The 25,761-nt window shown below is 41.6% G+C and overlaps 1 protein-coding gene across 1 annotated transcript in view; it reads right to left on the bottom strand.

The window, feature by feature from the left end:
* Positions 1 to 22,811, bottom strand: part of CUBN (cubilin) — a 149,338-nt gene extending 126,527 nt beyond the window's left edge. The window contains exons 1-17 of the mRNA XM_059818798.1: positions 22,693 to 22,811; positions 22,411 to 22,540; positions 21,948 to 22,040; positions 20,915 to 20,953; positions 20,036 to 20,137; positions 18,999 to 19,102; positions 15,192 to 15,318; positions 13,573 to 13,741; positions 12,685 to 12,816; positions 11,387 to 11,482; positions 10,713 to 10,834; positions 8,552 to 8,738; positions 6,695 to 6,813; positions 5,135 to 5,369; positions 3,616 to 3,797; positions 2,646 to 2,808; positions 2,253 to 2,443 (exon numbers count right to left, since the gene is read on the bottom strand). Coding sequence (XP_059674781.1) covers positions 2,253 to 2,443; positions 2,646 to 2,808; positions 3,616 to 3,797; positions 5,135 to 5,369; positions 6,695 to 6,813; positions 8,552 to 8,738; positions 10,713 to 10,834; positions 11,387 to 11,482; positions 12,685 to 12,816; positions 13,573 to 13,741; positions 15,192 to 15,318; positions 18,999 to 19,102; positions 20,036 to 20,137; positions 20,915 to 20,953; positions 21,948 to 22,040; positions 22,411 to 22,540; positions 22,693 to 22,811 — 2,310 coding nt within the window. The remainder of the gene's footprint in view (positions 1 to 2,252; positions 2,444 to 2,645; positions 2,809 to 3,615; positions 3,798 to 5,134; positions 5,370 to 6,694; positions 6,814 to 8,551; positions 8,739 to 10,712; positions 10,835 to 11,386; positions 11,483 to 12,684; positions 12,817 to 13,572; positions 13,742 to 15,191; positions 15,319 to 18,998; positions 19,103 to 20,035; positions 20,138 to 20,914; positions 20,954 to 21,947; positions 22,041 to 22,410; positions 22,541 to 22,692) is intronic.
* Positions 22,812 to 25,761: the final 2,950 nt, after the last annotated feature.

Raw genomic sequence — 25,761 nt, 5'->3', positions numbered from 1 at the left:
TGCCAGGCTGTTCCTTCCTTAGCAAGAGACTAAACATCCCTCCCTGAGCAAGTGCCTGTGAGCTGTGTCTGGTCCCTGTGGAAACTCTGCAGGTTTCGTGGTATCACCAGGGATGGGAATAATCTGCACCTTTTCAAAGTGACAAAACAATTGTCGGAGAGTGACTTTTAAAGTAACTTAAACACCCAAAAGCTATCTCCCTAGCTGAACTTCATTATAAAACCCAGCGAGGCAGTATTTTAGAAAAGCATTTGTGGAAAATCAGGCCTTGACAAAAGAGCAAAGTGCTTTAGTCGTAATGACTGTCCCGGTCAGAAAATGTCGGTCCTGTTTCTCTGCTCTGGGCTGAGCCACCAAGTGAGAGGGCAGGAAGAAGAGGAGGACAGAAACACAGGGAAACTGAACAGCTTGTGACTGATCAGCAAACAGTGAGGTAAATGCCTTGCTGAACTAATACAAACTGATTGCGTTCAACAGAAATGGTTTTGTTTCTCTGGCTGCTGTGAATTTAGCTGCTGTTCTGCCAGCAATTAGGCAAGACGAGTACCAGGCCAAATAAACAAAAGCTGTCTGTTTTCATTAAACACACTTCCCCTCTCATTTCAGAAATTAATTACACTTCATTCCAACCAAAGTCTCTGAATTAGAGGAGGAGGGAAGGGAACGATGTCAGCACAATAACATCTTTTAAAAACAGATTAACTGCATGGAGCTCGCAGGGGCCTACTCCTCGCTTGGTCAAGAACAGATTAAGCACAAAACCAAACCCCACTGCCACGTAACTGGGAAGCTGGCAGCGCAGGACCCAGCTCTGCGCTGGGGCCACAGGACTTGCTCCTACCTGCTTCAGCTGTGGCGGCACCTTCGCTAATCAACCGGGTGTCTGGGCCCAGTCCGTTTTACTTCTGTTCACCTCTGTGCGGTACAGCCACAGCTTTATACAGACAGCCGTACCCAGCACTCATTCCATGTCGGATGAGGTATTTATGACTGTATGGAGAAATACAGGCCGGGTACGACAGCAGACAGCTTGAGCCGTGGCGAGTTGGGGCGCGGCACAGAGAATACAGATGGGGTGACAGGAGAAAGGGCACAGGCCACTGACATAAAGAGCTTGTCAGGCCCTGGGCGCACCACCAGGACTCGGTGGCCCAGCCTTGCCTCCCCCAAGGCCCCCACACCCTGCCCGTGCCCCAGGACCCCATGTCAGCCCCCCAGGGCCATGAGTCCCTGCCCCAGCGACACTGCAGCAGGGCTGGTCTCCAGCTCCCCTCAGCCCTGTCCTGCGCTCTGCTCAGTCAGGCCCACCCGCAGCTCCACGTCCCAGCCTGACCTTGGCCCATCCCTGTCCCCAGGGAGGTGTCCGATGCCTCGGGCCCTGACTGCAGGGCCCTGCTCTGCCCCTCGGGGGAGTCCCCACAGCCCCCGGACCCCCCGCCTGCACAGCACCATGCCAAACCTCACCCGTGGTCAGATAAAGAAATGCAGACCTGGAGCTGAACAAAACTGGGTTTAGGGATAACAAACAAAGTGAAGAAATGGTATCTAGCGTACTTAAAAAGCACACCGTAGCAGTAAACTCAGATGTAACATGAAGCTGCAGACCAATGAAGAGAGGTCTAGGTATAAAAGCAAATGCAAAAATCACCTCAAGTGGATCCCAGTTATTATCGACATTACTATTGTATTATTACATTTTCCACATAGAAATATTCTAACTGTGCTATTATTTTTTCTATAATAATTAGATTTATATTAATAACAATTCTTGAATTAGACTCGTACGATTTCAGTTATGCTAACAATAAACTCCTGGCTTTACATATGTATATATGTACATATGTATGCATATATAAATATATATATATGATGTACTTCCTTTTTGTGCCAGAACAAGATTTTCTGTATAACACCATGACTCCAGAAAATGCTGCATAGTGGCTATGGCATTATTTCTATTTTCCTTGCATTTGGCATGCATTTACCAAAGGTCCAAACTCCACCTTAATCATCTACAGCCGATTAATTAGTGTTAAGCTAGACAGATTTTCTTGTTCTCTTATCTTTGCTTCCTTCCAAATGTACAGTCCTGCTCTTTTAGCTCCTGTGACTTTTGGACCCTAATAAATTGGTATACTTAGCCCTCTGATTAACACCTATTTCTGCAGTGGCCCTTGGGACAGAAATTATGCAGCATGGTTTTGTACGCACATGTAATCAACCTTTCATATCAACTGATTAAGAGAAGTCACCTCAATATAATTCGATGAACAACCAGTGTGACTCTCCAGCTCCATATGGGTGAAGTTGAGGTATATTTTTTCATCCTCTGGCTGTCTGATAATGTAGATACATTGTCGGTTGTTGATATAAGGGTTAGGCCAGAAAGGGGATGTGATAACCCCTTCACTATCCGTGTAATTTCCCCCACAACTTGGATCTGCTGTATTAAGAAAAAAACATATCAACTGAGATACTCACAAGTATGGTAACTCTTTCAGTTTAGGCTGCCTCTGTACAATGACTGCAAATCAAAGAGGATTTCGGTATTATTAAATAACAAGTGTTAATTACATCCATTCATGTGGTTTTGGCTATGTCTTGGGAATGTCACAGACCAACCTTCAATGCTGAATTTTACTTACCAGGAGATGTTGTATAGAGAATGTGGAAGCCTTTATCAGTAACTAAATCATCAGAGTGAAAGTGAATCCATGCATATGGACCAGTGGTTTGGAGTGGGCGTGGAGATCCAGTACTACAATATTTACCAAGGACAGGGTCTTGTGGGAGCAGACCATCTCTAATCTAGACAGAATGACAGATCAGTGTTCAGGATTATTAGATGTGTGCCAACTCTGAACAGTACCAACACACTTAAAGTTATCTCAGGGACCCCAGAAGATACTGTAGATGGTGGGTGGAGGGAAAGCTCCTAGGAAGTTTCCTCCCAAGACACAGGAACCAAGAAACAGACCCACCAGCATAGCTGTGATGGTGCTCCTAGGAGAGTCATCAAGGGTATTGTGAAAGGTAAAGAAAGTATCAGGAGATCTACTGTTGAACTGTTTTCCTGAAATCATGCTCTGCATCACACAATTTTGGAGAACGTGCTATTCCAAACCAGCTTCTCATTACCATGACAGGGTATTGGTGAATTCTGTAACCATTACTTTGCACTCGAGAAAAAGCCCTAAGCTCACACGCCAAGCCATGGGCTGTGCTATAATATGAACCTATTAATCTTAGATCCCTTTCCCTAATAGTTTACCTTAGGCCGATTAATTCTCTGTGGGTTGACATTTGACAAGGAGTTTGGAGACTGAACTTTGTAAGAAAGTGAAAGCTTCCCACCAGGTATTTGGCATGAATCCTATCCTCTTTAGTCGCAAGACTTCCACTGACTTCAGTGGAGCAGGATCTCATCCCCTTTCTGTTATACTGCCTGTATCTGATTGTGCATTGATGGCTGGAATAAGTAAGTACAAATGAACGTTTCAACCCAGGATTTAATTTTCAAACAGTCCCCTTCTGTACGTACAAGAAGTTTTGCAATATCTTGTTTTGCAATAACATAGCCATAAAATGTTGTCATAATCCACATTTACACTTTACCTCTAAATGGTCATAACTGCAGTTTTCATGGTGTTCTAGGCTTAGTGTGCCAAAAGCAAATGTGATGAGGAAGCCAGGACTGGTTGAGATGGTCCAGAAACAGTCTCTGTTTACAGGATAGTTACCAGGGTATCCTGGAGAGCTTATAGAGCCGTAAGTACCCATCAGCTCACCACCACATTCTAACAGAAAAGAAACATGGAAGAACACAGTCTTTAATACTACATGTCAGGTCAGAAGATGAATTCTCCTGTACTTTCAAAACTAGGTACCACTTTGGGATCCAGAATAAATTCAAAAACAAAGATCAAGCCAAACAAACCAACAAGTTACTTCATTCTTTAAATCTTACAATTAATTCTGCAACTCAATTATAAAAGCAGAACTCCAAATATTTCCTGATTTGCACAGTAAAAGATTCTTTCCCAGTTATAATGGAAATATCTTTAGGAGAATGATCAAAAGTACTGTGTTTTGGATTGGATTTACAAAACTAATCTGAATTTCTGTACTTTGTAAATAGTCTCCATGCTTTATCCTAGCATAAGACTGTTTTCATTTAAAAAAAATGTTAATTACAGGGAAGATTCTTTTATATACCGGTCATAAAAAAAAAAATCCCTCTCAGCGTAACAGTTGGGAATGTGTGTTATACCTAGGGTATAGCTGGTTTACTCACATCTATAGCTCTCTCCCACTTTGCTTTCTTTTGTTTTTCCCCAAAAGATCTGTTTTCACTTTTCAGCATCTGTTTTTGTCAATTAGTAATTATCTATCTAATAATGTCAATTGAAAGAAAAAAAAAACCACCACCAAAACTCACATTAAAAGCATTTCAATAAATATTTCTGGAAATAAAGAAACCGTTCTCCCCCTGAATTTTCTATACTTCTTTTACTCTATGGTTCTTTAAAGACACAATCCAATGCACAATTTTGTCTCTAGACAATACACAGAATATTGAAGTGAGCTTGATGTTGCACAAGATGATTTGGGGTTATCTCTAGAAATGCACTGCCAGGCCTCCTGGAAGAATCACGCAAGTGGTGTTACCAAGAATTCAGGCAGAAATGTACAGCAAATCATACCAAAAAGCTCACAGATAATTTAAAATCAAATTCCCAACAATCTACCATGTTTGGAAAGCGTGGTTCAAACTCTTCAGCCTCTTGTAAATTGTCAGCAGCAAAAAAAGGTAACTTGCTTTCTCAAAGTACTAGATACTTCTGTGAGAAAAGAGAACTAATCAGAAGAACAGCATCTCCAGGAACACATGCTCTTTGGGGGATTCCTCACAGGAGGTATAAAACAACCTTAAAAAGCAGAAAGTTATTCATGCAGAGGCCTAGAGTTGGAGTTTAAATATTTTAAAGTGACATACATGTCTACATTTCAGCCTCACTCCCTAGTAAAATTCTGTCCTACTGCTCCTAATGTTTCCTAATCAAAGGAAATAAGTCATTCATTTTGCTCCAAAGCCATAAAGATGCTAAATTACTTGAGATTTTATCAAACTTACCAGGATCCCGAGATTCCCACTGAACAGTAAAACCTCCAGCCATAATGGTGTGGTCTGAGTAGAACCAAAAATACAGGGAGTTGTGAGAACTGAAAAGCTCTGTAGGAGGTGAGGAGCCACAGTATTTTCCCAGCATGTGCATTGATGCTGAAGGCCCATCATGGATTTGAAGGAAGTCAGAGTTACATTCATTACTTGCCTCCAGTTGGAAGAATGGGAAAACAATATGCAGAATCTAACAGGAAGTAAGAAACAAGAAATGTCTTTTTCTCCATCTGCTTAGACACTGTTTATGCAGTAACTTGGTATGGAGCACATATACATGTTTATGCAACTGTGAGAATCTACGAGCTTTGGAGCCATTATGACATTTCCTGAAAAGTTCCAGGACAGAAGAAGATATTACAGAATCTTAAAGGTCAAAAGGAAAGAGAAAAGATAGATAGGAAACAATTTGGACAGGGAAGTTGTCTGGAAAGAGGATTATTTCTATAAACTAATAATTGAGACCATTTGCCTGTGTCTGTTATGTATGTGAAATATATATATGTATATATTTCAAGCCATATGAAAGACTTGAAATACAGCATAAAATACTTTATTCCAGGTTTCCCATAGCAGATTCCTCATCAGATAATTAACATTTCTCATCTTTGCTACAGTTGAAAATATTGTCACAGGAGTTAAAAAATAGAAATTATCTTTTTTTGCACATATAAAACCAGTGTCTCATAAGCCCACTCTAGATACCTAGTGACATACACAGCTTTATGTATGTTCAGATTCCTCACTGATGTGCTTTAATATAGCGGTGCTGAAGGCAGTAGTGGCTCTTAGTCTTAAAGCTGAGGATATGTCACACACACACATATATATATATCTTGCTGTCTAAACCACTAGCAACCACTGCTTTATAAAACTACTTAATTAATTCCATGACATGTCAAAAATAGAACAAATATTTAGATCCCAAGTAAGAAGTCCCATGCTAAAGTGTGAAGTAACATATTTTGTAGTTGTTATTTATAATACAAGTGGAACTGTTAGTTGCAGATCAGAATCAGAATATACATTTGAGTGCAACATTTAAAAATTAATCCTTAAAAAAATTCAGTTATTACACAAAGCCATTGACAATATTAATTCTGCATTCCACATTTCTGGCACTCAGAACATCAGAAACATGAAATTGTTCTGGGGTCACTTAGCTTACGAACCAACTGTGGAGCCCATCAGAGCAGAGCTTTTCTCATGCAGCTATTCACAGATCACATTCTAAAGCAGTGTAAAACAGGCACCTTCTCTAGCTGGTGGTAGGTGATTAAATTCTAACCCTCAGCTGCATAGGAAAAACTCTGAAAACGTAACCCAGGCAAATTCTTAGGCTAAGGAGCCTGAAGGCTTTTATGGATCTGAAACTTATTCTTTTTGAAAAACTATTTATTCTGAGGGGTTTGGATCACAATGTTGGAATACGTGGCATGAAGATCATCACGTTTGCTCTGATGAGCTGAAGGGTCCTGCAGAGTGAGAGTTTCTTTAACCTGAACTCTATCTTACCTTATTGGGACTAGTTTGAATAACCCAAGCGCAGCTGACCCCACTGTTGTACTGCTGGCTGTTTGGGTTGTTAGGGTAACTGAAAGTCCCCCTGGAGCCTGAGAGATATCCTCCACAAACTGCAGAAAGAGAGGGAAAATTAAACAGATTAATTTGTGATACCACTATACAGACTTAAACAAAACCTAACTTTCTTGCATAGCTTTGGCTTACTAAACATCTAAAACAAGGGTGAAACTTCTATAAAAGACTCTTCAGGATTTCCTCTAAAGTGGAATGACATCACAAAACTGAGCAGAGAACTCCCTGAGAGAAAAGTAGTTCCTGGAAAAAGAACAAAGATTTTCAGCTGGAATATGTGGATACTGCCAAAAGATGTTGATTCTGTCTCAGGAAAATGTCCATAAACTAATTTGTTTCCAGAAGGCTAGCTCCAGATTGAATCTTTAGATTTTTCACCTACAATAAAATAGTATTTTGAAGCTAACATGATATAAAATTGTCTTTCTCAGTAGTGGTGCATCATAGAAGTTATCCTTCAGATGTTTTATTGTCCCATTATTTTTTTCTTGGTCAGATTTCTGGGCCTGATAATACCTCTCATGATATACCGTGGTCTCTTCTTTCACTGAGCCATTCAATGAATGGGAGCTGTGAACTGAGAATCCCAAACAGCTACAGAAAAATATGTCCATAAAGCACGCAAAATACAATGCACATATAGCTACAGTGTACAACAAGCAGCTGTAGTTTAACATTGAACTGATGCTAAAGAAATATTCAATTCTCAGCGAACTGAAGTATTTTGTTCCAAGGAGTGGTAAAAAGAATATAATTCTGTTTGAAGTGTCCATCTAAAACATCTCACCATTTCTCAACCAGATTCAGAATTATTATGTCATAAAATGTATTATTTTTCCCTTGATTAGGAACTAAAACAAAAGTTGATACATTATAATTTCTCACTGGATAAAAACTGGGTTTCTGTCCCTTCTATTACGAATGGTTAAAAATCAATTTTTTTTCCACATGTGTTTAATAATAAAACATTACTGGTTAGTTATTCAAGGAAAATAGGAAAGACCTTGAAGTAGCTCTAAAATACAGCAGATTTCACAGGGGCTCAGTGAAAGTTTTACATTCTGTATTCTGTGAAAAGTTACTCTGCTTTCTTCACAGCATCCTGCAATAAATTTGAGCCATCGGACCGATGGTTGCCACAGGGACACTCACTGGAATGCTATCCTGACCGTGTTTGATTAAAATTAATGTTAAAAAAATCCCAAAAAAACAGAAAAATTGATATTAAGAAGAAATGTTAAAGGCAGGACCTTGCAGTCACTCTATAAAACTCAGAGTCCCCCATTTTCATGGATAACATTTATTTCATTAAATTTCTGTTTGAAAACCTTTTCTGGCTTTTCCTCTTGACTAAAAACGTCAGGACCTCTCAGCTTCACAACAAATGAAATAGAATGCACAAAAGAGAAACATTAATATATTCTCTCATAAATCTATTCTCCTTATATTGGATCCTCTTTCCCAACCAGCTTACCAGACCACTTTCTCAGGCACAGGTATCTGATTTTAGGATGTCTGGTGTCTAGTCAAGGCCAGTAGACCTGCAGATCAACTTCACTGTTATGCTCCTACTGCTAAACAAAGCAGCTATAAACAAAACTCATGGAAAACTCTGACTTCAAGGGACTTTGGATTGGGACCTGTAATTCACCGAGAAGAGGTCTGGTTTTTTCCATCATAACTTGGTTCTTATTCACATATGAACCATATACACCAAGCATCTATTCGCTGAAGCCTGGTGGCCCATTTCTCTTGGGGAGGAAGTCCTGACCATACCTTGCTGGGCAGTCTGGCACTGTGGACCTGTCCAGGCGCTGGTGCACTCGCAGGAGTAGCCGTTGACCCCATCGGTGCAGCTCCCCCCATTCTGGCACGGGTTGCTAATGCATTCGTCAATGTTCTCTGTACAATTAGGGCCTGTCCAGCCTGCATTACACAGGCAGAAATATCCAGAGATCATTGCCTACAGGTATAAGCAAATGCAATAAACTTAATGACCATGGATCACCTAAAGGAATCAATGTAATCAGCAGAAAGACTGATATTTACACTTACTTTATGTGGAGATATGAGAACAAAGGAATAAAACCTTTGGAATTTAATGGCCTTGATGGTCACTGGTGAATACCAAAATAAACCTAAAGTCTAATCAGATTATCTAGATCTTTGCTTTTTCTATTAAGTATTTTCTTTGCAGGGCTTTTTCAAATTACTTTCTAAAAAGTCAAAATCTGTATTCATTTAGCCATTCCGAAAACCGTTTGCTTGGCTTTGAAATGATCACCCTAGAAATAAGTCAATCATATTATCTAAGCCTTGTAAATAGCAAGTGAAGATAACAGTGGTTTATAAATCATTTATTTCAAGCCTGTTCTCTGGGAAGTCTGCACTGCAGTTACGTGGGCTGTTAACTTCCATTTTCACCTTGAGGAATGTTAAATGGGAACAATTTCATTGCCTTCTCTGCCTTATTCCTTATTCTGTATGTCTCTCTTCCGTTTCTTTTGTCTCAACCTTTACTACTTCTCCTTATAATCAAGTCTTTCCACGTCTCTAACTGTTTTAATTTCATATGTCCTCTTTCCTTATATTTCTTGGTTTATAGACACAGTTTTTACAGGTAAAGCAGAACACGTTATTCCAAGGTACATGCTAACAATCCTATCTTTGATGACATACAATCAATGTGCTATATTCTCTATTTCCTTTTGCATTCTCTGTTCATGTCTTCTGTGTCCTGAACAGAGATTTTCAGTATGATGGAAGAGGATTTTGATGTGTATTCAGGGCTCTCAATGCTACTTTAGAAGGCAAAAAGGGGTTTTCTGACCTTTGTTGCCTGATATTTAATTAACATTACATTTCACCTGTCATTACGCTGGCCAAATATAGCTCTGCTGTTCCGCTATTTTATTAGATGCTTATGTAGTCCCATTACTGAAGTATCTGACTGTGTTATTATCTTTATGAATTAGTTTGTAGCCATGATTGCCTGCAGTTCTATATTAGGATATATTTAGGGGAAAACATCACATCTTTTAATAGACTGACTAAAATAAATAGTTTCTAAATAGTCAGAAAAAGTAGATTAGATCTGGGCACAAAAGGCCCTTTAAATATCTGAGTGAAAAGGTAATATGTACCTACAGAAGAGAGAGAAGGAATGCTGGTAAGGGGTGGAGTGGAGGTAAGGGGATCACCTCCTTTCACACAGAAAATGGGAAAAGGGAAAGGTAACATATCCTCCACAACAGAATTATCAAAAGCCCCAGGTCTGCAGCATGGACTTTCCTGAGCACAGCACACCTCACTGAGGAAGCCAAAAGGCCTTCACAGGGTCCATGTGGACAAACTAAACAGTCACTGTGCATGAGAATGAATTCACACCACCAATCAGTAAAGGTCCAAAACACTTAGCTACCAGCAGGAGTACAACCAATTCCTATGAAGCACCCTTTCCATATCCATATAAACAGCCTGAGGCTCCAGGGGGGCTCTCACAATATCAGCCTAGGAACACATAAATAACTGTACTAGGTATTAACAGTCTGAAGGTCAGCAGAGATACTGGTTTTGTTATACTGGGTAATTCCTTCATGATCCAAGGTGGTAAATTACTTCCCTGCCCCACCAGGGACAGTCATTCATCAGTTCTCCCCCACCAGCACCAGCATTCCATCGCTAGCCTGGTATACCAGCTGCAACCCCTCAGGTTATTAGTGCTAAGACTGCTGCCTCTACTTCAATCACAAAGAAATAGCTTGTGTGCCCTGAAACTCATTTTGTCTTCCCCAGGTACATCAGTTGATCTCCCTGCTGACCTTGCCTCATTACCTTTAGTATGTCTGCACTCAGCTTTCAGTCTCACCAGTCTCCCTGTTGTTACTGGTTGTAAGTACATAACACTGTCAGTAACTGCGAGGAGCCCAGCACTTACCAAGCACTGCCCATTTGCACAAGGGTTTTGCAGCTGGCAGATATCACTGAGAGCAAAGCACCCATTCGCTCCATATCCGCTTCCAGTGTACCCAGACGTGCAGGCACAAAGTGGCATTGGCCCTTGGGAGATGCGACAAGATACAGAAAGTAATTAGGTCCTTACTACAATGGTAATACCAATGACGGTAAAGGTCCTTGACATTTTGAAGCAGAGGCTTTATATAATTCTAATTTATTTGATCTTTTGATAACTTCCCTGGTCAGTGTCCAGTTTGGCCATGGAAAGATCCCTATTGTTGCTTTGCTATGGGTACCTGAGAGTCCAAGGTCACCTTCATGGGAAGTGGTGGGAGTACTCAAAGGGCATTTATGGAAAGGAGAAGAATAGTAAAAGCAGCTGAAACTGGAAAACTGCGTCACAAAGAAATGGTGAAGATCTCCACATTTTTATGATGAAATCTGCTCTTTGGTGGAGCCTAAAATCTGTCAGTGTTTGTGGAATGGCCTGCTGGCTTTAGCTAATCTGCCTGTAAATTCCTTTGGGTGAGGCAAAACTGACTGTGGAGAAGGGGCAGAAATCTAAATATGTTGCTGTAAAGTGGATTCAGCCTAACCAAACACTCCTTCAGATTCACACTGGTATTACTTACAGTCCTTAAGTGAGCATCATACCTGGAGCTGATGTACAAGTAGCCAAAGGATGGCACCCTCCATTATTTATTGAGCAGATATCAACCTGGGTACACGTTTGTCCATCTCCCTCATAACCTGTTCAGAGGTAAATCTCAGTTAGTCTGTAACAAACTATGTTCTCCAAGAATCGACAGCAAAACAACCATCTGGTGAGAAAAAGACTAATTTATGGTGTAAAAATCATAATCTTCTGCAGTTAAAAAGAAAAAGTTGAGATAGCCACTGAGGTAATACCTGGCATATTTATTGTGGTTCCTGCATTGCAGGAATGGATTCTGATTGTAACTAAATCCTCTCATGATTTTAGAAAAAAGGTGTCTTAGTGCTAGCCAAATATAGGTGAGGTCAGTGAGGCCATAGAAGCTCAGGTCTCTCAGTCACCCTGTGCTGCCCTCCCTATACATTTGCACCCAGCCAGCCCTTGACCTTCTCCAGGCTTCCCACTGCATGCCAGAGCTGCCCTTGGGTCTCAAACACAACTTCCAGCTCCTCTCGGGAGGGTCAGCAGGACCAAGGCACTGCAGCACGACTCTGCACGGCCAGAGCTGAGGTCCAGTGCACCACATCAAAACTTGTCCAAGGCCACGTTTCCAGCACAGTGATAGCACTTCAGCACTCAGTAACTGGGAGCCTTCACTACCTGCAGTCTGTTGCCATTTAAATAGCAATTGAAAGGTCAATCAGAAACGCTTTTTCCTGCTAGTATTTCTAGTATTGATAGCATTCATTTCATGAAGCATCTTAAATTGTAAACCACAAATTATAAAGATGTAAACCACGCTTCCACTGCTTGACCTGTACTGCAATTGAAACACCGCATTCTTAGACAGCATTCAGAGCGTGACAATTATCAAGGCTTTTTTTAAGACAGACAATACAGCTGATTTATGGCACACAAGGTACTCTTTCAATTAATACAGACAATGAAATTACTATCATAATTACGCAATCCTTATTTCCCATTAATGATCTTATAAAGGAAGTACTTTGTCAAATCAAGGCTCTAACACTGAAAAGGACTACATAGTAGAAGAGAATCATATTTCAGAGGATCATCATTAGAGACACACTCTACAAAATGTTCATTAATAGCTGAAGCAGTTTGAATATACTTGGACTCTGCATTCTATATTACAGTATTGCTTTGTGTATGTGGTACTTCTTTATCTAAAACCAATCTCCAGCTTCTTAAGTCTACCATAAAACAGGCTCGGATGTGTTGACTCATCATCTTTTAAGCCTTTCCATAGTTTTATCAACAAAAAGATCCATTTTACCTGCTGGACAGAGCCCACAGTGGAAGGATCCCATTGTGTTGATACATTGAACCATTGGTGCTGTTGAGCAGCCTCCGTTATTACTTTCACATTCATCAATGTCTTGGCAACTGTAGCCATTTCCTTGCCACCCTAAAAAGAAGCACAGGAAAGACATTAAAATAGAAAATGCCTTGCCATTTCATGTTCTTCTTTGACCAGATCTTTTCATAGAGCAGAAAAATAGGACTTTTTCATTTCACTTCATCAACACAAGAGAAGACCTGTCCCTCTCATAACTGATGAAAATTAATACTGGTCTGCAAAGTAGGTTACAACAGGGTGAAGATGTGTGTGCAAAAACATTTTATTTTAACTGTATTCTGGATATTCCAGAATCAAACACACTTTAACCTAAAGAGGAGGCAGTTCTAGTCTAGTGCACACATGTACAATTTGCAGGAAAGCTTTATCATAACTCTGGTTAAATACTTCAAATACTCCTCCTATACACACCACCTACCCAACTCAGGAAGAGGAATCATAGGTTATATGGCTTGAGGGGACAATTAGATTTTTATATTGCCTTAGGGCAGCGAGCATAAGGATATGAAAGTACCTTGGACCTATTACATAAAGGTAATAGGACATGATGGACATGAAGGTACCTATGGACATGAGGGTACATCAGACCTATTTAGATGCTCAGTTTAGAATGGGATAAATCATGCGTTAGACTCCACTGCCTGCATTACCTTGGTAAGACATAACATGCAGGCATTTATTTTCTAGAATACAAACCAAAGCATTTCACATAGGTACTCGTATCTGGATCCTGTGCTTATGACATACAGGCAATACTGCCTAGTGCCACCCCCTTCCCTCTGAGACCATGGAAGGATGTGATACCTGTGGGGCAGGGACCACATGAGTAGGAGCCTGGTGTGTTGTAGCACTGCACAAGCGGATTCTGTGAACACGGATGATTAGGGAGGCTGCATTCATCTATATCAGCACTGCAGGCAGGGCTGCCAGGAGGCGACATCCAGCCAATGTCACAGATACAGCGGTACTTAGGCTGTCACAGCAAACATCACATTTAAGACAGTTAGAACAGTCGAGAAAAGGGCAGGATTATTTCATTTTATAAAATGTCTTTTAAACTATAGCAAGAAAGCTTTCAGAGCGTTACATGGTTTGCACATTCTGTTTTATAAGTTGCTTTGGTAGTTTTCTCAGTCTGTTTCTTCCTCTGAATTTACCTATTCAGATTATGGAAGCAACAACAGACTCATTCATTATGTTCATAAAAGAAACCTGTAGTTTACCCCAAAGCTCCCAGAGAAAATGAACAGCAATTATGAGCTGTACATAAACATAATTAAAAGTCATCAACTTGCTTTGTAACCAGGGTAAACCGATCAGTGTAAGCAACCTGAAATCAGCTTGGCTGTTTTCTTTTAAGCAAACTGTTCAGTAACCTGTGCAACGTGCAGCACTGACATTAAATTGCAAATATATGTTTTCTTCAAGGAAAACAGTTTTCACTCTAGTAAATGGCCAACTAATGGCCAGATTTCAGCATTTATCTAGCTTTAGTCCAATTAAAGCTAATGGGAGTTTTATTGTTGACTGTCACAGGAGCAGACACTGTTAAGCCAATACTGAACCCTTTTGAAAAGCTTTCTCCACAAAAATTGGGCAGAAAACAAGTGATGAGTTGTGAAAACTTTTACAAATTGAGCAAAGAAATTATTTTATAGCATGGCACGAAGAATATGTGGTGTGTCTGGAATGTTGCGTGGATGTATAGGAGTGTTAAGGAGCACAGACTCGACAGGGTAGTTTTGGAGGGTTGCTCTGAGTGGAAAGAACCAAAGCTGGCCTGTTCCATATGTCCCTTTGGAATGAACACCCTGTACCCAGATTCTCTCCCAAAAAGAATGAGCTGGCTTGATCCAGAAGACCGTTCAAGTGTATGGTAGCATCCACCCAGTGCAGACATTTGGAGAGCTTGGGCCCGCAGTCAGAGACCAAGTCCAACTGACAGTGAGGAGCACCAAAGATAGCAGCAGCCACCCAGCTGCTATGCAGCCTTGGCAGCTCCCAGGCCACTGACAATAATGTTCCACAGGTATGCATTTTCCCAGGAAAAACAAGATTCATTATGTTTGTCCTTCTTAATCATTTAAGTAACAAAATATTCTAGCAACTTAGAACTCCCCAAATAATGAACAGTAAGAATGTTATGCTTCAAATAAGACTTTTCCTCACTCAGAGAATATTCTCAAGCTCCCTATGGGTGTAGTAGATCTGATACTGTGACCAAGTACCTCTAACAAGACACAAGGCATTTTCAATTCTTTCTGCTGTCCTTGGGACAACAGAGAGGTTAGGTTATGTTGTACAGTGGCATTTCTTGCTGTTTTTCAGCAGCACTGTGTGCTACACACGTTTTGTGGTGCTCAGCATTATTTGTTGCTTATTTATGCTGTGCTGTATAATGAGGCTTGTATGTTGCTCCTTACCTTGTTGGGTTGATCCCTCTCTGCATCTATGCAGATGCCATGCCCACAGAGCGTCTCAGATCCTCCCTGGCAGTCATCAAACTTTGAGGCACAGTGAGGCCCATAGGTTTCTGGAGTACAGGAGCAGCTAATTGTGAAAGCAGACAGAAAAATCAAAATGTTGTCCTTATATAGCTGTTAAAGATCACACATTGCCATAGTAAGAGATCATTCCCCACTCTTTTATTTATGTGGTGTTCCTTATGAAATCCATCTGTTTAGCTATACTGACAATACCATTAATAACCATGTACATAAGCAAGGCTCCTGTTCAGCAGAGACTCAAGAATCACATGGGACTTATGCATATCCCTGACTGCCTGACCCTATGGGAGAATCCAGAGCCTTTTGTTACATTCATAAATGCAAATCCAGAAAAAAAGAAATGTCTAACATGAGACTTCAACAGAGTATGAGCCTGGAAATCCCCACTTCAGTCAGAGAGCACCTAAACTTTGTGGTTCAGTTTACGACCCTCATATGATGCCAAGTGCCTAAAACCCTACCTTGAGCAATACGCAGAAATGCCATGTCTGACCTGTCCCAGAGAGTGGAGTACCTTCACACTCACACCTCAACATGTGGCAGCTGCTGTGTCAGCAGCAGCCCAGCTTTCAAGTAAGTGTGATGGGCAGGAGAGAGCATTTGGGCCAAGCAAGTGTGATGGGCAGGAGACGGCATTTGGGGCTGATGGGGTGGGAAGAACAAAGTAGTGGGATGAAGGGAGGCATTCTACAGGGGGGATCTAGCTTGCAGGCTGCCAGCTGCATCATGTTATTATTTATAGGGCACACCTTAGTCACAGCACTGTACATACACAGTGGAACTGAAATTGAGAACTTCTAAGCCATCAGGTGATGTTTCCCTTTTCTCTGGCCTTTTATTTCTCTGGCCCTACGTATAGACCAAATCTGAGGTTCTGAAATACAACCAAAAGGGACCTAAACCTACAGAAAGCCTCCTATCAGTTCACTAGCTTTTTATTAAAATGACAGTGAGATGCTTATTTGGGTGCAAGTTATATGTTGTGATGTCTGCTAATGTCTGCTCCTCACAGAGACATATGGCAGATACACACCCTTCTTGGATTGCTTTTAAGCTGGCTAACAAAAAATACTCTGTAAAAGCATTTGTCTGCAGAATTTGAATCAGGGTATTCCAGCGCAGCTGATCTGGACCTTGGAGCAATTTATTAATAAGCTGCTACTGTCCCTGCCACAGTGTCACATGCTCAGTTGAAACAGCAGTTTGATAAGCCAATTGCAGGTAACTAAATGCTGCACCCAAGACAAGCAACCCACATGACTTAAGCTTAAAAATCCACAACAGCTTAGTGCTTAACTGCAGTCTGCAGTACTGTAAGACAACATTTTCATTATTGTAAGAGACAGCAGATAGACCAACACCATCTCGCCAGTGCAGTAGCTCAATCTGGGCAAGCACAGAGGCAACAGGGCAGGGAACCAGTTCACCTTTGTATGTTCAAAGTACATTCAGAGCTTCATGTTCAACTCCAAAGGACACAGCAAGGCAATCTGACCAGCTCCAAAGGAGGAGGACAACGGCACTGTCTCCAGCCTAGTCTGGCAAAGATTAATCTGCTACCCATCTGAAGTTGCTCAGAGAACAGCTTCAAGAAGTAGGTCACACTGCAAGGAGCTTCAGCCAAATTGCGATCCACTGCTGCTCGGCACTGCCCTGGTTCTCTCCCATCACTGATGGCACATGTGATGAGGCCCCTGTTATTTCGGTTCTGACACAAAAGTCTGATAGACTTGGGGACTCTCACAGCCTTTCAACCAACTGATGCAATGTCCTATTAAGGTCCTGATTCAGGAAGGCGTTTCCTGGATACCTGCTCTTTTTCCTCATACTTCAGTGCTTTCCTGAATTACAGCTTGAAGCATGCAGGTAAAGACTCTGAACAGGGAGTGAAGACTGCGTTATGCTCCATTTCACGGTACCTAATCCAGTACTGCCCTTCACCTGGTTTTATCTCTGGGGGCTATGGAAAGTTAAATATCACCCTTTTCTTTACCCGCAGTCCATGCTGGTGTACATAACTACATCAGAGCAGGAGTGGGGTGACCTGGGTTGCTGGGCCCCAGAAAATTTAGCAGCTATATTCTCACAGTTGTTGAAAAGAGCTGTGTCACGTTCTACCTGGGGATGGATTTAGCATCTGGGGAGCACTCAGAAATAAGTAAGACAGTATGTGAAGGGAGACTGTGAAGACAGTACAAAAGGGTTGGGGAAAGGACCAAACAATAATCCTGAGGGCATAACGCAGAAGCAGTAATAATAAGATTTGGATGATTTATGAAGAGGTCTTAGATCATTTCAGGAAGCACTGATTGAGCAAGTACCAAAGAGGGCAAGAATTACACTGGGGAAGAAACTGACAGGAATCATGACTACACTAACGCAATGACAATACTTGCAAGAAAGGCAGAGGGTTTGTCCTCTCAAACCGTAATTTGGTCACACACCTGTACACCACATCTCTGAGCACAGTAAGAAACAACAAGTAAAGGCAGGCTGCTTTGTGTGTCGTTTCCTTGACAAATGTCTGTGTTGGGGACAGCTGCAGGCAAGCTAGAAACATCCCTTAAACCCAAAGAAAAGCTGACAGGAAGCGTCATGTACCAGGGACACTTCAGCAGGCTCTGTGTTAATGCTGAAGTGTGAGGAGCACTGCAGGAGAACTTCCCTGGTATGAGGTTCTTCCAAGAACTGACAAAGGTCTATAAGCCAGTGTTATGCCAAGCAAATATTTGTGGGGGCTAAGATTTTCATGCTGAAGCAGGAGACAAAATGCTTTGCAGAGAGCTGTGGCATGCTCTCCAGCCTGCTTGTTCCCACTGCACAGGGAAAGCTTTGTATTATATTTGAAAGTAAGTTATTTATTTACCAGATTATTTGACATTATGGAAAATAAGACGCAGAACGTTCAGGCTGGCTTGCCCTGTAAACAAGAGTGTGTTTCCTAAGAAGCTGGATGCAGCCAGAGAAGGATATGCTCCAGGGACCTCATGTCTATGGGGGCCTGCACACGGGCAGCCCGGGCACCCTCCTGGCCAGCTGGCTGCAGACAGCATTTCTCCTCCCTTTCTGCCTGGCAGCACTGTGCATTGCCTGCTCTGCTGCAATCTCAGCAGTGCCTCTATTTCTGGAGGGGGTGAAGGCATTTCTCAGAGCTATGCAGCGTGGTGGGAATGCCAGTGATCAAGCGTGCCCATATATTCAGGAGGTTTCCAACAACTCAAAGCCATTGCTGGGCCAAAGCTCTGCTCTTGTTCACCTCACTCCCTTCAGTCTCAAGGGGTAGGTGATAACCGAGAGGCGATAACGCGGCTGTGCTAGGTGGGAACGTTGGCGAGTGCTGGTTACAGACCAGCATGCTGCATCTCACCGCCCCATCGGCACACCATGGTGCAGTAAATTTCCATTACAGCATCTGCACCTACAACAGAGAACCAGGTCACCAGAAACAGTCTCCGATTTGCAGCCTTCTTCCCCAGCATGGCTGTGTGATAAATCTGGTTTTTGCTGCTCTTCTCGTGTTGAAGCAGGCAATGGCTTCAGAGGGCCTTCTGTGTCTGCAGTGGGCTCGGGTGTACTGTGTATTAAGGATTTTATATTCTCTCGGACTGCAAGGGATTATAGTGCATAGATACTAAACAGACTTATTCCTAGAAATTGTGCTGCAGGTGTGATACAGGGTACAAAAATAGCAGAGTGTTTTACATAGGGTTTTTGAAAAGTTACCTGTAGCTGCCTGGTGTGTTCACACAAGTGGCTCCATTCTGGCAGCCTAACGCTGTTCCAGCATAAATCTGGCATTCATTAACATCCACTGAACACAGGAGGCCCTAAGATGAAATGGAAAACCAGTTTATCTTCCAAATAACTGAGAAATGAAGCAAACCATGGAGCCAATGTTTAATACAGTTTCCAAAGATACACAAGCCATGGGCTGCTATCAACACAGCTTCCCTTATGAAACATTATAACAAATCTCTATTTTTCAGCTGTGTTTCTGTGACCCTGGTTATCAGATGAGGGATAAAATATTTCAGATGTTTGTAGAAAGCATATGGACAGCATAGTACTGTCATCCCCCCCTACTTTCCAACATCATAGCAAAAGACTCAGAAAACTTTCCTTCAAACTGTTTCTGTTGAGAGATGGTGTTTTACTAAGACTAAAAGCACGGCAATTTTACCTCAGATCTGCTGGGACAACTTTCAGGTTGAGAGCCTTTGAGAAGATCTAACTTTTCCATCTCTAGTGCATGTAACAGCACCATTAAAGCCTTTGCCAGTAATGTCTTTGGATTTCAAAAACTCAGAATAGGATTGATTACTTACACCCCCATTTGCTTTATTTGATTGAGCTTGAATAAACATCTTTCCCTTCCCCCATTCTCTCTCTATCCTTGCGTAAGATCAACAGCAACGCATGCAGTTCAGTTCACTCTGCTCAGCAAAAACCAAAGACTAATTCTCTGCTGTGGGAATTGCCAAGCATCACTGACTCCATGGGCCATCACCTGCGTATGACACTGCAGGGTCTGGCCCAATGGTCTGGGCTTCATTTTTTTTGGTAGATATTGATATTGTTGAGAAGCAAATGTGTTGCCCTTCAACCAAATGATGAGTGTGATACTGCTGTTTTGCTGCTCAGTATATCTCACTCTGTCCTGAGCAACCCTAAAATGCTATGCTTCATCACAATTACACTAAGCCAGGTGTATCCTTACAGTTAAAATACATGCTCACTGTTCAAGGAGGCTAAAGACTCACCTGCCAGTTGCTGGGACAGAGGCAAAAGAAACCATCCAGTGAGTTTACACAGGTCCCTGAGTTCTCACAGGGGTTACTACTGCAGGCTTTCCTCTGGATAGCCTGAAACCCAGGAAAAGTGCAGAAAATTAAGTCTCTTCTTATTTAGTGTTTCATTAGCAATTATTTTCAAGACAAACCTTTTTTAAATTTTTTTTCATTCTTTCTTGCATGTAGTTCCCCCCACCCTTTTGTCAGCAAGGTTGATTTGTAAAGGTTTTGAGCTGTTTCGCTCATATCGGTACAAAATAAAGACTAATGTAATTGGGCTTACACAAGATGGCCAGCTGCAAGCACTAGGATGAGAAAAGCTCTGCAAGAAGTAAATATTAATAGAGACTGTTCTTCAGCAACAGACTGTGAGTCTAGATGGAGGGTTGTCTTGTATTCTCAATTCCACAGGTGACTCATCCCACAACTGCTTTTACTGGCAGCTGTAACTGTGGCTTGTCACAAGCTCAGTGGAGAAGCAGGTGACAGCTGAAAATTAGCTATTTCCAGTACAATGTAAAATCCAGTTTGAATTCTCCAGTCTTCATCTTGACAGGTCAGTGAAGGAAGAGTTTACTTCTCCTTGGTATCTAGTTGTTGTTCTTGAGCCTACAACTGTTTTTCCTTTAAGGAATGTAGGCTCCTACACAGTTTATATTTTGCAAGAAGGCATTTCACCTCCTCTACAAATCTTGGTGCTTTTTTACCTCCTGTTACCAAAAAAAGTTTTCCTGAGTAATGCATGAGAGGGAAGAAATCACTGAGCTATTTAATCATTGTAACCTCACTTTATTTACTTGGGTCTGGTTTTTTCTTTTTTGATCTCTAGTTTGCCTCCCATCTACTCACCTGCTGTAAGCTTTGAAGTTTGTTGTCAAGACTCACGATCTGCAAGAGAAATGCAAATTACATTGTGCTTGGTAGGAGAGTGACCACAGAGGTAATTGCTGGATGCCTGTAGGCTAACAAAATATTTTCTTTTGAGAAAAGAGAATAGCTGGTATGTGAAACCGGGTGACAATCAGGTAAATCAGGCCCCATTGACTGGGATTTTAGTGTTCTAGGCTGTTCAGAAAATGACAGCTTAAATATGTCCCAGTTTGGTTCCAAAAAGCAAGATACAGTCTTGTAAAGATGTATTCAGGTGCTCAACATTGAGAATGTGAATATTCCAGTGGGACTGTTCAGGTGCTCACATGTATACGAAGGACGGAGGTCTGAGACAGCCAAGAAAAAGTTGACCACATCTCAGTGGGTTATAACCACAAACAGCAAGCTGAAACTGAATCAGGCAATATGATGGATACATATTAGCAGTTTCCCTAAAGGGAGGTCTATTAGGCTATAAAATATTTTCCTGTAAGGAACTTGTGGCAACACTGCAACAAAAGATACTTAAGCCAAGTCAGACAAAGGTTTCAAAATCATCTGTTGGAGAAAAATCTTCAGTAGCAGGGAAGAGACAAAACTACTGCATAGGTCTTTTCTTTCCACTGCAAACCCCTATAGCCCATTTCACCTGTGGAACGGAATCTCTGTGTAACACCTAATAAGAAATATGTAGCCCATTTCCTAAATTCAGCAGGATTTCACTTCCGTAAATATTAGAGGATATAATCCATAGAGATGTTGACAGTGAACAAAAGAAGAATCCTGGTAACCGGTAATTATGGGATTTACAGGAATATTTCCATTATCTCCAGAGTTACTGAATAGGTATCTCAACATTAAACATAGACTCTGAGCTGATGGTAAATATGGACTCTGCCCCAGTTCCCTGAATTGGAGTCCAGAAATATTAAAATGAATCAGGTCATAATATTAATCTGAGGAATGGAGAACTGTGAATGCTGGAGAAGGATAACACAAGGGTATGGCTCACCTTGGAGGTCAGCAAATCAACCTGCTGGGACACGTTCCTAGAGGCACCATTGGCTTTTTTAAGTTCTTGAACCTCTGAGTTACATTCTCTCACCTAAATTTAAACAAGAGATAATGTGAAACAAGCTTGGCTTTTTCCAAAGCTTACAAATGTAAACAAGCTTTGCTTTTTCAAAAGCTTAGGAAAGTTTCGTTCTTGCTTAACTTTACTATTATAAAGTCCACTTAAATACAGAGGGCTCTGTTACATACACAGTTTAATCTTTTAATTATTTTCTGTAATGGCATGATTATTTTATGAGTCTGCAATACCTTACTTTCATATTAGAGTGCTGACATGGAATATAAAATAACAATCATACAAAACAGATCGAACATTCGCTAAGGCAAATTCTGAAGACAATGAAACTATTAATGTGCAAAACTGAAAATGGAAACATGTTAAGGAAAAGTCACTATATTACCTGACTAAAAAGTTCTGCAAGGTCTTCTTCATTAATTTTTATTTTCCCCAGTGGTCCAGTTCTAAATTCAATATTTTTGCTGGAGCCAGCGTGGAACACTAAATTACCCTGCTCTGATGACAAACGAGGCCTGTTGTATTATGGAAAAAACAAAGAGATCATTTAGTTACACATATCTGCCAAAGAGATGTAAAAAAGAGCTGCAGTAAAGCCATTCTGTTCCCATTATGGCACTTAGAAGCCACCATATGAACAAATTCATTTGCAAGCAATGGTACTTACTGCTCGTCATAAACGGTTCTTTTCTGCCTCTTTTTCTCATAGTGGTTTGATTCACAGCTCAATCCAGTAAGTAATAATAATGCAACTAAAAGCCCAGGAGCAGGAGCAGCCCAAAGCATTGCTCTCCTCCAGCTGTCCCGTGTTTGAAGTGAAACTTCCAATGCTGAATTGTACTCCTGAGAGCCCAGGTGCCCTTTGCTCTCACACAGCTCTTCACTCACAGAGTGCCCATGCTGCTGCCTTGTCTTGCAAGGGTAAACTTTACCTCAAGTATCTTAATTAAAGATTGACAGCGTGCAAACCATCTAGACATTATATGCATTTTTCTCTTTTTGTCTTTTGGTTTCAGGAGCTTTGAAAGATCATTAGTTGAAATCTGCCTGTATTTTATCATTATGTCTTTGACCTTTGCACAGCTGAGCACCCCTGTGTCTCAGAGTACCTTGTAATCTGCAGCTGGCTACTGCAGGAAAGGCTTGCTCTCCCCACATGCTGCACCACATGGGCAAAGGAAAGATTATTTTGCCAGCACTAAAGGACCTAGATTGTTACCAAAAAAACCCACAAACCCCACATATAAAACCCACAGTGGCTGGCAAGGAATGTTTGTAGTGAAAGAGAAGCTTCCAGCCAGTAATTTATTGGGCAGCTGACACAAAGAAGTCAGCAGTACCAAACAGCATCCCATGGATTACAACACCAAAATACAATGTTAACCAAATATGGCTGCTCTGACTCAAGGATGATTCAGACTCCAGATGCTGGAGAGACGACCACACACCAAGGGGACTGCATTTTGTTTGGCATGTGTAGGCTGTCTTCACTGCACACACCAGGGCTCCCAAATTCAGGGCCAGCCATAGACAATGCAGAAGACCAAGGAAGAATTCAAAGGAGGTTCAAAAGTAATCAAAAAAATGCAAATTAACATGTTCTGAGAGCCAAAATTTGAATCTTGACCCCATTTTCCTCTACCCTTCAGCAGTACATCGCAGCCTTCTCAAAAGAAGTGTTCCACCCAGATGCTTGTTGGTGCTTGTCTCGGAGGCCCAGACTGTTGCTGCTGGAAGCCATGGCAGAGTCCATGTCACACCTCCCCTTTGCTTTTGCCAGTCTGCATATTCCCCTTGCACAAGACCTTGGTGTGCTTTCCTCTCCCGGCTTAGGGGAGCTTTGTGTACCTTTTCCTTCCTTATGCTAGGAGCTACCTGAACCTCCAGGCCCATCACCATTCTTTTTGATTTTCCTTTTTGCTTAGTAGACAACTCATTCAGGTTGCTCACATTTCAAAACTCTACTGAGAAGAGTAGCAACAGTTGTAACTGCTCTTGCTCGAAGGTAACAGTGGCCACCATTCACTGATCCCTTTAAGCCCCAGACCTTCATGGAGACCACGGAGCTCCTGCACTTCCTAACCCTGCCCAGCCTTCTTTTCCACTCCGGTTTGTACTTGTCACCTACAGATGTCCCACAGATATGCAGGGCATGCCCTGGAGCTGGGGGATTGAATGAACTCTACAGCTTTCACAGACAGAAATGTTACGAGGTCAAAGCACCCTGGGAAGAGATTGGATGTGGTGACAAAAAATATTAATGTCACCTCAGAAAGAGACAGAGGTGGACTGTGAAAATGAATGTGAAGTCAGGACAGCTAATGTTTGTGGTGCTGCCACAGATAACAACTTGATCTTCACTACGAATAACTATAATGCCTGACATTATATCAGCTGCATCCCACCACCTCCACTATTTTCTGTTGTTTGCATGAAAACTAGATTTTTATTACATTTTATTATCTGTGTTTTTAGACACTTCTCTCAGAATTCAGAACAGCGTGAGCCTGCTGATCACCTTTCTTGTGCTCCACAGACTGTGATGCGGGCAACCCAACAGTTACTGCTGCTGCCTAGAGATCTGGAAGGGCAGAGGTGACGCTCCCCCTGAACCCATGGGGGATCTTCCCATGTGCCTATCGGTGCAGTAGCAGCAGCTCAGCTCTCCAGATGTTCACCTGCTCTGCAGCAGCCTGTGGCCTCCAGGAGGCTCAAGTCTATCAGCTGGTGCTGCCAGAACTGAGGAACATGAGGAGGAATCCCCGTGTGTTATCCTTCACCATTGCAGGGGGTAGCGTTTACAGGAAAATACAGAACTGTATCCTGAGTTCTTGAAGACTATCACTGCTCCATTCAACCCAAATGAGCTACGATATATTACACCAACTGAGGATCTGTCCTCACACATTTTTTTTTATTTCCTATTCTGCTCTTTGCTCTGGAAACCTCTGTTCTGAAATAGGAGAGCATAGATGAATTATTGATGTCTCTTTTCTAGTCGACAGGACACCTTCTGCCTCTGGGTATCCTGGTAGTGTCCATTAAACTAGTGCTCACTTAACATTCTTCATGTCAGTTCTCATGTCCATCTGGGGTTTTTTGCTCTTTTTGTTTTGGTTTTGTTTTTTGTTTTAACAGTTTACTGCGTTTTTATAACTGTCAGTTTGGTGTCAACGTGAAGAAACTATGGGCCAACTAAATGTGCACTTCCTAGCAGGCTGGCTGAATGTACACATACTTCAAGGACTTTCTTTCACAAAGTCCACTGTATGCTGACAGCCTGGACGTCGGCTGTAACCCACAAAATCCTTCCTTTTCTCTATTAATTTCTTTTGCATACTGAATATGCATTGCCCCTCTCTGCTCCTTGTCAATCTTTGATTCAAGCTTCCCTTTCGAACTAATTAACTCCAAAATACCAAATGACCAATGAGCAATAAACCATAGAGGATGGGGAGAAAGCTGCTAATCCAAGGAGGAAGAAGAAATAACTCTTTACCTTCTCTTCATGCAGGCTTTACAGCTTAGAAAATGGTTGACCTGAAGACCAGGTGACTTTGACTATGCACTGATTATAGGATGGAAAAAGAGCTCTGGACATCTATCTAAACCTTGCATGACACACTATTTTCCATTTCATTACACCTTCCAAGTTTTAGTTAATTTACTCTCTATTCCTAGTGAATGCACCTTAGGCTGGCCAAGTTGGGAAATCTATAAACCATCTTAAGGAGAA

This window comes from Gavia stellata, chromosome 6, assembly GCF_030936135.1.
Source record: "Gavia stellata isolate bGavSte3 chromosome 6, bGavSte3.hap2, whole genome shotgun sequence".
NCBI classification, from domain to species: Eukaryota; Metazoa; Chordata; class Aves; order Gaviiformes; family Gaviidae; genus Gavia; species Gavia stellata.
The sequence above is the reverse complement of the archived record's forward strand: the minus strand, read 5'-3'. Positions and strand labels throughout refer to the sequence as shown.